Here is a 16,869-nt window from a genome sequence, read left to right on the forward strand (position 1 = left end):
ACAAGTAAACTATTAAGTTTGTACCTAATTGAGACAATTCTGGTCAAGTGAAATTAAATACATTTGCACAAAAAATTTAGAAGAGAAAGTCATACATAGAATTTTTAATTCAGCTTCCTTCTCCCCCATCCCAACCCGCAACCAAGTGACTGGTCACTTGTACTATGTTGGTACTGAATCAGTTAATCCTTTTCTTTACAGTTGATATCCTACAAGCAGGTATCTTGTTGGATATCAACAACAAAATACAAACAACGTCAAATTTCGAAATGAAATGTATAAGGCCTTCTTACCGCATACGAGCTATAAAAGCTCAAGTTTTATTTCACATTTTTTCCAGTGTCAATAAAATTCAAGTGAAGGCTTAAAAAGCCAATGAAAAAAATAGGAAAAGCATTCCTAATTAAATTTGTACAGTACCAACAGTATTTTTAGGCAGGTTAAAAGCAGCATAAAATCAAATTTGTCATTAAAAATTGCAATTAGATTTTTACTAAAATTAAAATTGTGTACAGTTTAAATTGCAGGATCAGGCACTGTTTTACTTTCATTTAGAGGAAAGCGCAATTAACAGTATTATGCATATTTATTATGACAGTTCTAATCTGCATCTTCATCACAATTTGCCAGCTTGGGCATTGTTACATATTACATTTTGGAAGTTTAAGATTAATTAAATAAATTATGAATGGGAAATGTAAAGTCGACCAAAAGTATTTTTTTTTTCTTTTAGGTACATTGGAGTGTTTTGACTAACTTGCGGGATTAACAAATCATAGCAGTAGGAATGACTCAGACTTTATGCAATCTGTCACATTTACTTAAAACATTCAACCTGGCAGCATATTAGTCAGTACTATCATCTTTAAACTTTATAATCAGAAACTAATGGGAGTTTTAAAATCATTCTTAAATTAATCGAGTTCTGTCTAAGTAAATTGTCCACAGTGGTAAAATAGTCATTCAGTTCAGTTCTGCCCTAGAAATCGCTTACACCACATTGTTTTCTTACGGTGTCTGAATGAGCCCCAACTTGAACAAAGCAAGCAATCTTAAAAACTTTATAGATGCTGCCTTGAACATATGTAATGCTCTTAAAAGATCCCACTACTAAAATCAAACTATAGCTCTGCAGTATGTTGTCTTGGCTGAAAAATCCTTAAAAATACACAATACCCTTGTGCCGTCAAGTGGCTTGACCTACAAATATGATTAACGGTATTGGGAATAAAGGAAAGGAACAGGATAAAATCTTGAGTCAGATTGGTGGTGAATACTGGCTGATGCAAGTTACTGCCAGCAAATTATGCCAAAATGATAAAGCTTTCAAACCACTCAGATTTCTTTTAGCTGTGAGAACACTATAATTTGGATTTTTGGTGCAGTCCTGAAATTATAAGACTACTCTTCTTTCAGTGTCAAATATTAAGCCTATGTAGTACCAGAGCTAGGTACACATCTTCATTCAAACTTTTAGAACCAAACCTAATCGATAGATATATCAATCAGTATGCATTTTTTAAGCTTCACACACAAAGCAATGGATGATTAGGGCCTAGCATCCACGTGTGAAATCAAATTATTTGATAATTCAGTCAGTAGTACATTGTAGTATAAAGTGCCCTCAAAGTTACTAAAGGAAATTTGTAATTTTAACTGTAAAATGATTGAAACATTAAACCTGCATAATTAGAGTCAGTAAGCAAGAGAATTCAACCTGTACAGCATGAATTGGCACTGAACTGACAGTAAATAGTATTGCTCTTATTTACATTTTAAACACTTTTTAAACCTGCAAAATTTTCAATGGAAAGTTACAAACTTTTTAATTTTTAATTTTTTTTATACAAACGGTATGAAAAATATTTATCCTTAAAATCCAAGTCATTCTCTACCGCTTGCCATTCTGCATGGTTGATAGATACATTCACATTCAATTTACAGCATAACACAGAAACGAAGACCAAATTCACATGCCTCCTTTCAGGTAAATCTTTAAGAAAAATAACACTGCAGTTATGCGTAACCAAGGAGAGCAAAGGAAATGAAAAAGGAAGTGAGGTTTCATTATTACCATTTGCACTGAAACCATTGTTCTCGCCATCCCAATTGCCTACTTGCTCCTGCCTGCAACCCTGATAAGGTGAATGGAACTGCATTGTGCTAACGGTTATGAATGGCACTCAACTTTGACAGCATTATTTACAACTGCACAGTGTACACAAGTACAGATGTGCAGATATTTAGGGAAAAATTAAACAGTCACTCATCCATTCTTATTTGATGGCAAGTCTGATTTCAGTAGAATTCACACCGCTCATTAACAGTATGCCTCTGGAGCTGCCAATTTCCTCTGGATCCTGCAGTTTTAAAAATATATATTTACTTTCCTTTAAGTATTTTACTTTTTATATATGCCATGAAGATTTGTTTAAAATTTATGTGTGCAAGATTTATCAGTGAAGTAGTGGTGTGCTGAATTATTTTAACTATTAATAATTTTAACTGAACGTCTTCCTAATTATGTACAGGTACACATACCTACTCAGTTGGTAACACAGGGCTCCAATTCATATAATTAACATTTCATTTTAATCATTTGTCAGCATATTTGTTAAAAAGATTTGACCTGAAGCTCCAGAACCCTCTCCAAAAGAGCCATAATTAGAATGCAAGCAGTGAAACTATGTTTAGTAATACCAATAACATGAAGTTTGGGGAGCAAATGACTGCTGGAATGTTGACCAGCAAAACTGCAACATCCGTCAACAGTTCATAAATTAGTTATTAATTTATCATTAAATTTACAACTCTATTGTGCTTCGTACTGTTCAGTACTTTGATTTAGTGTCTTACTATAAAATTACTCTATAGTACCCTCTGCTGTACAATTTTTTGGGTGCATGACTAGTGCCGAAAACAGAAGTAAAATTAGCACACAATAAGGCAAGCTTATTTATAGGACCAATAGGGTAGGTGTGCACCCATTACCAAGTGCCTAGGGAAAAAAAATTAAATAAAAAGATTCTAGGTACACACCCTTGCCTATGGTATGGTTCACTGCAGGATCAGACCTGTGGAAAATGAGCACCAAATATATGTGGTGTCCATTAAAGTCAGGTGAAATTTCAGCACCGGGGCTGGGTAGTCTTTGGAGTAGATTGTCCTAGCCATTAGGTAATGTAGCTAACCAGCAACCAGCACTTGGATTTTAATAGCCTGATAAGAAGTGGGTGGTTAAGGCTACGTTTCTTATTATAGTTATTTACATTTGAAGTTCTAATGCTTAGTGTAATAAACAGATCTGAGAAAATTATTTTGATAAATTTTAAAATAAACAGTTGATGTCCACCCTAAATCAGGAACAGTGGGACTCGAGTGCAGGAAGAGCAAGGTATTTGATCAGGGAACAGAGGAGAATATATAGTGAGTGACTGCTCTAGGTTAAACAACTGCACATCAAAATCTGAAAGTGAGACAATTTGGGCCAATTTGACTAATAAGTGCTCCCTAAAGTTTATTTTTAATTATATTTGATATTACAGAACGCAGTATTACTGGGGATGAGAGGATTTTAAAAATTAGTCAAGGCAGCATGAAAACAAAACAAACTGTAATTCCACTCCCGTGCACAACTCAGGTTCATGGATGCCACTGCAAAGGGTCTCACAAGGATGGTTGTCAATTTCATGTACAGAAAATGTGTGCCTTTAGAAGTGACTATTTGAATAGTTAAACCAAGCAAGCAAGAGGACATATCCATTGGCAGGTGAGGGAAGAGTTATATAGGTAGTTCTACCTCTTGGCACTACAGAGGAATCCAAAAGTTGACGGTCTCCCTGAACAAAACCAGAGCAGTGGACACAGCATTTCAGAACTGAGGGCGGCTGTGATCATGTTAATTGTCGTCAGTATGATCACACACGCAGAAATTATTATTTCTTTTTGAACATAAAGTGCAACAGTGCTTAGGTTCTCAATGTCCATGCTCCAGTTTGCCAACCTTCCAAACCTCACGTCAGGGCAGCATGATGTGCAAGCACATTATGACACCGTAAACCAGTTTCAACAATAAGGTCTTATCCTTAGGTTAATTATACAGTATTGACTGCAATGGTTTCACAATGCCTTCTTCGTAAACCCTCATAATAGCTTCACAAACAAACTTGTATTGGCTCTGTGGGAAGGAGAGAGGAAAAAAAAATAATTTTAACTTAATTCATATTCAACATCCACTTCAGGCGATCTAGCAAAGATGTTTGCATTTTTGTGTTACATGTCAGAGTTCTTAAACTGTACCATAGGATTTCCCCATCCAGGAGAGGAATTCTCTAATATCAGATACAAGTAAATGATGACATCCCCAATGGTGCTGTTCTCCAGATGTCTGCTGCTACAGGTCTCTCTTCAATACCTGTCACTACTTTTCCCACAGTCTGCACTAAAAGAATCACTGACCACCTTTCAGATTTCGAGGAGACACCACTATTTTGAGCTGAACACTGAATACTGGATTCTTAACTCTATACCCTATAGCAAACTCTTTTCTTGTTACCATTATCATTTATTTCTCCGAGCATGGCCTCAAAATGAATCTGGATGTCTGCAACATCTGGACAAAGGGAATTTTTTTAAACCATCGCCTTAGGCCTTAAAGCTCTCCTCTGTAACAGGGTCCTGTGAATGAAAAAACTTTTTCACCAATCTGGCCACCACTGTAACTTCAGCTTTATAAGTCCAGTGCTCTAGAAACAAATCTGCCTCTCCAACTCCTCCTCCTAACTTTAAAATCCTAAAAGCCTACATCTTTGATTAAATGTGTCATAAGTTTCCTTTTTGTGGCCTTTTCTTCTGAAGATATCTCAGATATTTTTCTAACATTAATGAGATGCAAATATACAACTGCTACATTCTGATATTCTCAGTATTATTTGTGTTTGCATGGTTTGTCTTTTGCACATAGGTTGTTTGTCAGTCTTTGTGTGTAGTTTTTCATTGATTCTGTTGCAGTTTTTTGTTCTATTGTGAGTAAATGAATCTCAGGGTAGTATACAGTGACACATACGTACTTTGATAATAAATTTACTTTGAACTTTGATATTATTACATTACCTATGAAGGCTTGCCCTTCGGAAGACACTCGTGTCAGAGGGCAGGCAGCATGTTACTTTATTAATATAAGTATTGTTGCTTTTATTTTTGGCTATTAAAAAGGCCATCAATTTCTTGTAATGTAGAGTGAGAACCCTGAAAATAACTATAATTAATTATTACAATAAAAGCTGAAACTGAATTAAGATGTGCACATAGCAGGCATTAGATGGCAGCCTCACCATATTAGTATTTAATGTACCTGGACAAGCCGACGAGCACAGTGCAGGTCATGTTTTTTGACTTCTCCAGTGCGTTCAGCACCATCCGCCCTGCTCTGCTGGGTGAGAAGCTGACAGTGATGCAGGTGGATGCTTCCCTGGTGTCATGGATTATTGATTACCTGACTGGCAGACCACAGTATGTGTGCTTGCAACACTGTGTGTCAGAGAGAGCGGTCAGCAGCACTGGGGCTGCACAGAGGACTGTCCTGTTTCCCTTTCTCTTCACCATCTACACCTCGGACTTCAACTACAACACAGAGTCTTGCCATCTTCAGAAGTTTTCTGATGACTCTGCCATAGTTGGATGCATCAGCAAGGGAGATGAGGCTGAGTACAGGGCTATGGTGGGAAACTTTGTCACATGGTGTGAGCAGAACTATCCACAGCTTAATGTGAAAAAGACTAAGGAGCTGGTGGTGGTGAGGAGGGCTAAGGCACCGGTGACCCCTGTTTCCATCCAAGGGGTCAGTGTGCACATAGTGGAGGATTACAAATACCTGGGGATACGAATTGACAATAAACTGGACTGGTCAAAAGAACACTGAGGCTGTCTACAAGAAGGGTCAGAGCCGTCTCTACTTCCTGAGGAGACTGAGGTCCTCTAACATCTGCTGAACGACGCTGAGGATGTTCTACAAGTCTGTAGTGGCCAGTGCTATCATGTTTGCTGTTGTGTGCTGGGACAGCAGGCTGAGGGTAGCAGACACCAACAGAATCAAAAAACTCATTCGTAAGGCCAGTGATGTTGGGGGGGGTGGAATTGGACTCTCTGATGGTGGTGTCTAAAAAAGAGGATGCTGTCCAAGTTGCATACCATCTAGGACAATGTCTCCCATCCATTCCATAATGTACTGGTTAGGCACAGGAGTACATTCAGCCAGAGACTCATTCCACCGAGATTCAACACTGAGCATCATAGGAAGTCATTCCTGCCTATGGCCATCAAACTTTACAAATCCTCCCTTGGAGTGTCAGACACCCTGAGCCAATAGGCAGGTCCTGGACTTATTTCCACTTGGAATAATTTACTTACTATTATTTATGGTTTATATTGCTATATTTCTACACTATCCTTGGTTGGTGCGACAGTAACGAAACCCAATTTCCCTCGGGATCCATAAAATCTGTCTGTCTGTACATGACGGAGTATGTTAGAATGTTGTTTAAGATGATACTTTGCACTTCACCATTTATCAAAAATGTTGAACTAAAATGGGATGCAAGAAACAATAGTAAAGCAGGCACATCAAAAACAATAAAAGGTACAAGAATACAATTGCTAAGTTTAATAGATTTATCTATATTTTGATCTATATAAAATTGATTTGCATGGCAAAATTTTGAAGTTTAATATTATATTGATTAAGTGGGTGAAATAATGAAAGCATATTTCATAAAGGACTTTTTTAACAATTGGAGCCAGTACATCAACAAGTCATCCCATAGGTTCCTAAATGAAGGAGTCACATTAAATTTAGATGTAATTATTCAATTTGCCAGCACAAGCTTGTTGGGCAAGAGTCAGTATGGATGAGCTGGGCTGAAGGGCCTGACTCCGTACTGTATGACTCTGCAATCCTGTTATCCAATTAGTCACTATCAATCAATATTAATCACTATTATCCCAATTAATAGCATCACATGCCATTCTTACAGCTCAGCGCTTCCCAGTTAGAGTTCAATCCCGCATCCTCTGTAACGAGTTTGTACATTCTACCCATGGAATGTGTGGGTTTTCTCTGGGTGCTCCAGTTTCCTCCCTCACTCCAAAGATTACTAGTTAGTAGGCTAAATGGTAAATTGTCCTGTGATTAGGTTAGGAGTTGATTGGGGAACATTGGGGATTTCTAGGTGGTGTGGGCGTGGCTCCAAAGGACCAGAAGAGATAATTCTGTACTAAATAAATAATCTCTAGAGAAAGAGATTACAGAGGGGATACACCAGGAAGCTGCAAGACTTCAGTTAGAGGGATAGATGGAATAGGCCGAGATTGCTTTTCCTGAAGCAGAGGTTGAGGGTAAACTTGACAGAAGTACACAAAAACTTGAGAGGCACAGGATAAATATTCAAAATTGTTTTCCCATGAAAGGGGTCTCAAAAATAGAGAACATAGGTTTAAGGTGAGATGATGGAGTTTTACAGCAAATCTGACGAGTAATTTTTTTCAGAAACAGTATTTGGATCACACTGCCAGAAGTGGTGGTGGAATCAGACAGAAGCACTATGCTTAAACAGACAAGAAATGGGCAAGACAAGGGAGCTTATAATGTTGGGGTATGGGAATTGGGTTGAAGGTCCAACATGTTGGTATGGATGTGTGGGTCAAAGAGCCTGTTTTTGGTGCAGTTCAACTCTGCTCCTGAACAAATGATTTAACTTTATATCCCAACAATTATGCTTAGTCACATAGTCAACTTTTACACAATGTTTTCAGGCATTTTGTTTTAATTGTACATTTAGTGGTAAACAGTAGGTAGAACTATACCAAAGGTTGAATCAAGAGGATTCTGGAAGCACAAAAAGTTCTGGCTTCCACTACCAAGAGAAAACATTTCTTCTTCAGCCTAACTGTGATTGGCTTCATAACTGTGGACTGACTTTTGTGAACTTCAATTCTGTATGCTATTTGCCTGCTTTCATCGTTTGTACAACTTGTGTTTTATTTCCAGCACATTGGGTGTTTTTTTAAAAAATGGATCCCACTAGGTTTCTTTGTTTTGTGGCTGCCTGTAGGGAGGTGAACCTCAGATGGTATATAGTCAACATAATTTGATAAAAAATGTTTGATAATAATGATAATAAACTTTGAACTTAATGAGACTTTTTCCCAAAATTTCAACATGCAACTGACAATCAACCTTTAATGCTCCAGAGCACCTCCTAGTGGAGAATTCATTTAGGAAAACGATTCAAGTCAATACAAATTTCAAGTATTTAACAGCCTAGTTACAATTATGTTTACAAAAACAGGGAATGACCTGCATTCTTCGAGGAAAAAGAAAAACAATGGAAATTATATTACATCTACAGATGAGATGGTTATTTCAATCATGAGCTGAATAGTTATTCAGAAGGAAACAAAATGGTTCTAGTTACCAGGAAAGTTGCAAATATACATTAGAAGTCTGACTGCTTAAATTTCCAAGTAGAAAATTACATTTAGTGCAAAATATACTAAAAAAAATACATCATAAATTATATAACTAGGTGACCAAACAGCCGATGATAGTTGTAAACACAAGAAACCCTGTTGTGTAATGCTGTGTTCTAGAATTGATGATTATCTAAATACAATGTGAAGTACTTATTTTGACAGTATACCAAATCAAAGAAAATTTAAAAATCATCTGATCCTATTTACTGATTTTAATGTATCAATGGAGACAAAGAAGTAATCAGTACTCACTGGTGTTTGAATCATCATGGCTCTCTGGTCTCTCATTGTTCTAACAATGTCCAGTGGATACACTGGCTGATTGCACTCAATTAGACACATTGCTGTTTCCATGGTAATAAGAACTCCAGTCCGACCAATACCAGCACTGCAAAATAAACCGTAAAGTATATCACAACACACACAAAATGCCGGAAGAACTCAGCAGGTCAGGCAGCCTCTATGGAATGAATAAGCACTTGACGGTTCAGGCTGAGACCCTTCCTCAGGTCTATACAAACTGCACTGGAATCAACATCCCAATTAAAGGAACTCTTCCTGATAATACCATGGCACAAACACAGCAAAATAAACTCCAGCAGTTTACAAATTTTGAGATATTAATATACACATAATTCAGATAAATGCTCACATTAATTAATATGCTGACACTTCGAGGAAACCCACCACAGACACTCTTCTTTAGTTAAACAACACTGCTCCCTAAAATCCTACCAATTTAGGCCTAAATGTGGCTATTTGTGGAATTTGCTCTTTTTTCTTGAATGGGTTCCAGGGTGTTTCTTTGTTTCATGGCTGCCTGTGGGAGGGTGAATCTCAAGAGATGTATTAACCATATAACAATTACAGCACGGAAACAGGCCATCTCGGCCTTTCTAGTCTGTGCCAAATGCTTACTCTCACCTAGTCCCGCTGACCCGCACTCAGCCCATAACCCTCTATTCCTTTCCTGTCCAAATACCTATCCAATTTTACTTTAAATGACAATACCAAATCTGCCTCTACCACTTCTACTGGAAGCTCGTTCCATACAGCTACCACTCTCTGAGTAAAGAAATTCCCCCTTGTGTTACCCTTAAACTTTTGCCTCCCAACTCTCAACTCATGTCCTCTTGTTTGAATCTCCCCTACTCTCAATGGAAAAAGCCTATCCACGTCAACTCTATCTATCCCCCTCATAATTTTAAATATCAAGTCCCCCCTCAACCTTCTACACTGTAAAGAATAAAGACCTAACTTGTTCAACCTTTCTCTGTAACTTAGGTGCTGAAACCCAGGTAACATTCTGGTAAATCTTCTCTGTACTCTATTATGTTGACATCTTTCCTACAATTCGGTGACCAGAACTGTACACAATACTCCAAATTCGGCCTTACCATTGTCTTGTACAATTTTAACACTACATCCCAACTCCTATACTCAATGCTCTGATTTATAAAGGCCAACATACCGAAAGCTTTCTTCACCACTCTATCCACATGAGATTCCATCTTCAGGGAACTATGCACCATTATTCCTAGATCACTCTGTTCTACTGCATTCTTCAATTTCCTACCATTTACCACATATGTCCTATTTGGATTATTCCTACCAAAATGTAGCACCTCACACTTATCAGCATTAAACTCCATCTGCCATTGTTCAGCCCACTCTTCTAACTGGCCTAAATCTTTCTGCAAACTTTGAAAACCTACTTCATTATCCACAATGCCAACTACCTTAGTGTCAACTGCATACTTACTAATCCAATTTACCACCCCATCATCCAGATCATTAATGTATATGACAAACAACACTGGACCCAGTACAGATTCCTGAGGCACACCACTAGTCACCAGCCTCCAACCTGACCAACAGTTATTCACCACTACTCTCTGGCATCTCCCATCCAGCCACTGTTGAATCCATTTTACTACTTCAATATTAATACCTAACGATTGAACCTTCCTAACTAACCTTCCGTGCAGAACCTTGTCAAAGGCCTTACTGAAGTCCATATAGACAACATCCGCTGCTTTACCTTCGTCAACTTTCCTTGTAACCTCTTCAAAAAATTCAGTAAGATTTGTCAAACATGACCTTCCACGCACAAATCCATGTTGACTGTTCCTAATCAGACCCTGTCTATCCAGATAATTCTATACACCATCTCTAAAAATACTTTCCATTAATTTATCCACCACTGACGTCAAACTGACAATACCTATAATTGCTAGGTTTACTCTTAGAACCCTTTTTAAACAATGGAACCACATGAACAATATGCCAATCCTCTGGCACCATCCCCGTTTCTAATGACACTTGAAATATTTCTGTCAGAGCCCCTGCTACTTCTACACTAACCTCCCTCAAGGTCCTAGGGAATATCCCTGTCAGGACCCGGAGATTTATCCACTTTTATATTCCTTTAAAAGCTCCAGTACTTCCTCCTCTTTAATCATCATAGTTTTCATAACTTCTCTACTTGTTTCCCTTACCTTACACAATTCAATATCATTCTCCTTAATGAATACCGAAGAAAAGAAATTGTCCAAAATCTCCCTCATCTCTTTCGGCTCCACACATAGCTGTCCACTGTGATTCTCAAATATACACACACCTAGATAATCAATGTACTTTGAACTTAAGATTCTTTGAAGCACACGATTCAATAGATTTGAGAACAATACTCTGATACTTCTCCCAACAGTCAATTATCACTAGAACTTCACCAATAAGGATTGGCAGATCACGGTACTATGATAATACAGTTCAGACCCATCTCTGTTAGGATTTGAATTTCACACATGAAGATGTCCAAGAGAACATCCGTGAATTGTTTAGGTTGAAAGTTTCTTAATATTTTGCAGGGATCTTTGCTTGGTTCACAGGCAATTTTTCCCCTACAAAGTTCCTGGGAATAATATTTTAAATAATCTCTGGACACTTACATTCTAGTACTTTCTTAAAAAAAAATGTATAATCCTTTACTAAAAAGAATACCATCTATGTTCTTAACTAGACTCACTTCTGTTCATCCTTAACATAAGAAATTCTGCAGATGCTGGAAATCCAGAACAACACATACAAAATGCTGGAGGAACTCAGCAGGTCAGGCAGCATCTCTGGAAACGAAGAAAGTCGACATTTCAGGACAAAGACACTTCATCAAGACTGAAACTCCAGCTGTTTATTACTTTCCAGAGATGCTGCCTGACCCACTGAGTTCTTCCTGCATTTAGTGTGGATTTTTCTTCACCCTTTATTCTAGAATACATCAACAGCCCATAAAGCAACCAGAGCAGGAAAAACTGTATTCATTTCTTCCTTCCCATATAAACTCTGAGAGAATGCATTTTATTCCAAATTTTTTGGGTAATCATTTATGAACTGAGTATGAATTTCTGTGACTCAAGCTGTTGTAATGCAGGCATGACCTATTGCTACTTCTCAATAATTATTATTCCTGCAGAAGATTTGGGTATTTTATCAACCACATTTTATATTAAAAATATTCAAAAAAAATTTGGAAATACTCAGGTCAGGCTACCTCTATGGGAAGAGAAATGGGAGTTAATCTTTCAGATTGAAAACCCTTTCTCAGAAGTGAACATGAGAAATGAAGCAAGGAATGCAGACCTGTCCCCAATGGGGTGAAACTGGAGTGATCATGGAGTTGAGCTGTGAACAAGAGTGAATGGAATCAGTTAGAATGTGCTCCCATTCACATGAACACATGAGCAGGAAGACATGCCCAAGCGATCAAGCTGGGCACAGTCTCCAGTTACAGAGGGGGAAAATGCTGGCCACGTCTTCCTGCACTGCATTCTGCAAAAGTCTTTGTTCTTCTGTCTGTATTCTCATTTTCTATTCACTCACTGATCAGATAACTTTACTTACAGCCCATCACCATGGTCACCCCAGTTTATCAAAGAGATATCCTGTGGTTAACAAGTTTCTTTTTCCTCCTAAACATTAGAAGTTCTGCAGAGCAAAACACACTAAATGCCGGAAGAACTCAGCAGGTCAGGCAGCATCTATGGAAATAGATAAACAGTCAATGTTTTGAGCCAAAACCCTTCAAGACTGCAAAGGAAGGGGGAAGATGCCAGAATAAAAAAATGGGGGGGGGGGGGGAGGCAGATGGTTAAAGGGCTGGACAGGAAGGAATCTGACAGGAGAGCAGAGTGGACCATAACAGAAAAGGGAGGAGGAGTGCACCCGAGGAGGTGATAGGTAGGTAATAAGAAGTGAGTCTAGAGTACGGAATAGAGGAAAAGGGGGAGGGGAAGGGATTTTTTTTAAAAACAGTAAGAAAAACCAATATTCATGCCATCAGGTTGGCGCCAACTCAGATGGAATAGAACGTGTTGCCCTCCACCCTGAGGGTGGCCTCATCGTAGCACAAGAGGAAGTCACAGACTGACGTATTGGAACAGGAGTTAAAATGCTTGGCCACAGTTTAAAATGTAAGTTCCGCTTTTAGCAGATGGAGCAGAGATGCTCGACAAAGCAGCCCCCCAATTTATGACGATGGGTGTCACCCACTTCTAACAAAGGGTCTTTGACGTAAAAAGATTTACTCTACAACTTTCAGGTTTCCATTAGTTTAGGCTCCCAGCATATACATTTTTAAAGATCTAACAGTCACATATTTTATAATGATTAATTAGTATTTTCCTGTGGTGCAAGTATTGAAATAGAAAACACCTAACACAACTTTCATATATTTGAAAATAGAAAGAATCTGCAGCAAGTTTCTGTTTAAATTCATGTTTAATCTTTGACTAGTAAATCTTGTACATTTTATTCTTAAGGTAACATATTTTATTCTTTCTTACTTCTCTTTAATATTTGTATATCTGTGCACTTCTAATGCTACTGTGACACTAACTTCCTTTGGGATTAATAAAGTATCTATTTATCTTAAACAACCTTACTAATAAAATTACAGACTAAAACAATGCCACTGACTAACTGGAGTAAAAACTATTTGATGTTTCTGCTCTGGAAGTAACAATCTCTCATCTTGGGTCTAAATTGGTTTAGACCTTGGGCGTGAGCTTCCTCCAGGTATTCCAGTTTCTTCCCACAGTCCAAAGATATAGCTGTTAGTTGATTAGTCACTGTAAATTGTCTCTTGCTTAGGTTAGGGTTAAATCGGGGATTACTGGGCAGTGAGGCTCGGTGGGGCAGAAGGGCTTATTCTGCGCTGTACCTCAATAAAAATAAATAAATTTTGATGGTTTAGTTTATGACCTTTCTAGTAGTTTGAAAACAGTTTAAGACAATTTACCTGCAGTGTACAACAACTGGTTCATCTTTGCCAACTCTCTTTTCTCGAACGAGCAGCACGAACTTCAGGAAGTCACTCGAGTCATCAGGAACTCCATGGTCGGGCCAGGCAATATACTGGATCTGTGTGAGTGGACGGCTCTCATTTCTCTGTGAAGTTGTAATAGATTACAGCTCACTAAATGAAGCAGGGTTTGCCTCCAACTCCTCCATCAAAATCAAACTAGTAAGTGGCACAATCAGTCGAGTTGCTGTCTCACAGAGCCAGACTAGTTCATTCCTGACCTATGGAATTTGCACATTCTTCGTGATCACTTGGGTTTCTTCTGGTGCTCAGTTTTCCTCCTACAGCCAAAGACATTTGAATTGGTAGAATTGCTGGCTATGGTGCAGGTGAATACTACAATCATATGGGAGCTGATGGAATGTGGGGAAAATGGGATTGGTGTAAATCAATGGTTACTGGTTGTCGTAGGTTAAATGTCATGTTTCTAAGCTATTCTCCTCTTTCCCTATGACTCTAGGAGTGGGTGATTAGGGTTTCCAAATTGTTGACAGGTTACCAAGGAACTCCAAACTTTATTTTTCCTACTATTAGCATGGTAACTTCCCTGCTGTTTTTAGTTAAGATGACATCAATTGTAAAATGCACTTTGAAGCAAAAACAAACATATCCATGTAAGCTCCAGGATAACATTTTGCTTCACTGGTGCCATTGCAATATAACACAGCATGTACAGTAAGTTATAAGGGGTAGAGACAGGGTAAATGCAAGCAGGCTTTTTCCACTGCGGTTGGGTGAGACTAAAATTAGAAGCCATGGGTTAAAGGTGAAAGGAAAAATGTTTAAGGAGGACCTTCTTCACTCAGAGGGTGGTGAGAGTGCAGAACAAGCTGCCATTGGAAGCAGTGGATACAGGTTCAATTTCAACTTTTAAGAGAAGCCTGGATAGTACATGGATGCGTGGAAATGGAGACCTGTGATTCAAGTGCAGGGACTAGACATGGATTAGATGGGCCAATTAATGGAAGGAACTGCAGTGCAATTCAGATGAAAACCAACTTGCTGTACAATTTTTTTTGCTTTTTATGCAAAGATGATGGGCAGGTTTTTTTTACATGGACAGTGCTCTAGGACTCTGTAAGTGCTTATATAGCAGGTTAAACCTTTCTCAGCTATCTCAGATTTTATTTACATCTCAGAATTTCCAGCTGTGGTCTGCTGACCACATTTAAACTTTAAGTCAGAAGGTTTTGCTTTAAAGTCTGTAGTCACTTCCAGGTAATTTTCTTGGGAAATGCTTGGTTTGTTATTTTCTTCAATTTTAGGAGTTTCATATCTTTGCACAAAAATCAAAATCAAATTGTACAGTAAGTTGGTTTTCATCTGAATTGTAACTGTAGTTCTTTCCATTAATTGAATTCTTAAGCACACGGTTTTCCTGTTAAATTTGAGAAGCTATGAACTGCAGATTTAGAAATGAAAAGAGGGAAGGATTAGATTAACTCAAGTGTAAGCTAAAAGGTCAGCACATCATTGTGGGCTGAAGGTCCTGTACTGTGCTGTAACGTTCTGTGTTCTATGTTCTAAAAATACTAAGTGCTGTGAAGAAAAACATCTAAACCTGCACACTGTCAACAGGAAAGTCAATTTCCATATATACTACAAATCTAATCACACAAAGCTGCTTAAAGAGTCATTCAGTATATTGCAAAATTTCTAAGTGCCTGTGGTTGGGCATTAGAATAATTTACTAGAAAAATACCTAACAACTGCAAGTATTTTTACTTAGTGAATGTTTTTGCAAAAAATTGCATACGATCAACAGAACATCAAAAGTCACATGAACAGAAGTTCAGTTAAAATTAGTTTCTTGTTTTTCCTGTTGGAACATAGCTTCACAGGTATCAAAGAGATAAACATCAAGCAAGGTCTTGCAAGATCTTTTACAATCACATGAAGGGGCAGATGTGATTTAAAATGGCACCTCCAATAGTTCAAGGCTTCCTTAACATCAAAGTGGCAAGTAGATTTATAGTGTCGGTCTTCTGACTTACAAGTAAAATGTGAGATCACTGAGAATAAGACAGATAACACTTTTGTCATGTGATGTGCCTGCTTGTATTTCACTATCAATGAAGGTTATTCTGAAATTTACAAATATAGAACCAATTAAACAAACAAGCATTTAATAATTTCTGCCAACTGAAACTAAAAGACACTGACTTCAGAACACCCAAATGGTTGCAATAAGAATCTTCATCCAAACTGGAGATACTCAGTAAGAAAAGTTCAATAAATTAGTAACTACTATTTTTGCTTCACTGATACAGGATACCCTTGCATTACAGATGGTTACGTTCTTCAAAAATTATCCATCTCACCACTTTTGGCCACTTGAACCCAAAAAAACCCATCTTGTTTCAGATTGTGTTTATTTATTTGCTACCTACACATTCTTTAAAGGTCTATTTTTATTCTGTATCTCACTGTCTTTGGTAGCAACTTGTGAACTCCAATTGGGTGAATTTCCTGCAGCAATGTGGGCGTACATTACACTCCCAATGACATGATCTGCTAACATTTTGTGATAAGTGCTCAGGACTGCAAACAGAGATCAGGAAACACAAGCCAGTGATGTTGAATAGTTAATCGGTAGGTAGGAAGGATCGACATGCAACAGGAATGTACGTAGGTCACACAGTGAAGAGTGGTCCTCGATGACGTACCTCTAAATTAGTTAAAGTCAATTCTCTGAAGACGTATGCAGGGTTTCCTTCTTCCAAATGACAACCTATTTCAAAATTCCCATATGATGCATTTTCAGAAAGCTCAGGCCAATACTGGTGACACTTAACCTATTTTGGGAAGTCATAACAAGAAAATATAGTTTAGAGAGATACACATACACGTAGTGCAAAAATAGAAAAGAAAAAACAAGTGAGGCAGTTTTCGTTGGTTCAGTGTCCATTCAGAAACCTTATCTGGTGCCTCAGGGCAGGGTGTGTCTCCACCTGCGCCACAGCCCCTATCCCCCGCCCTTA

At 38.1% G+C, this 16,869-nt stretch overlaps 1 protein-coding gene across 4 annotated transcripts in view; it reads right to left on the reverse strand.

The window, feature by feature from the left end:
* Positions 1-230: 230 nt before the first annotated feature.
* ptpn4a (protein tyrosine phosphatase non-receptor type 4a) overlaps positions 231-16,869 on the reverse strand; it is a 216,927-nt gene continuing 200,288 nt past the window's right edge. For all 4 annotated transcript variants that reach the window (XM_059970335.1, XM_059970334.1, XM_059970333.1 and 1 more), the window contains 4 exons: positions 16,555-16,683; positions 13,826-13,974; positions 8,782-8,917; positions 231-4,177 (listed from right to left, as the gene is read on the reverse strand). In XM_059970335.1, the coding sequence (XP_059826318.1) occupies positions 4,091-4,177; positions 8,782-8,917; positions 13,826-13,974; positions 16,555-16,683 (501 nt within the window). In that variant the 3' untranslated portion in view covers positions 231-4,090. The remainder of the gene's footprint in view (positions 4,178-8,781; positions 8,918-13,825; positions 13,975-16,554; positions 16,684-16,869) is intronic.

The sequence above is a fragment of the Hypanus sabinus genome, chromosome 5, assembly GCF_030144855.1.
Source record: "Hypanus sabinus isolate sHypSab1 chromosome 5, sHypSab1.hap1, whole genome shotgun sequence".
Lineage (NCBI taxonomy): Eukaryota > Metazoa > Chordata > Chondrichthyes > Myliobatiformes > Dasyatidae > Hypanus > Hypanus sabinus.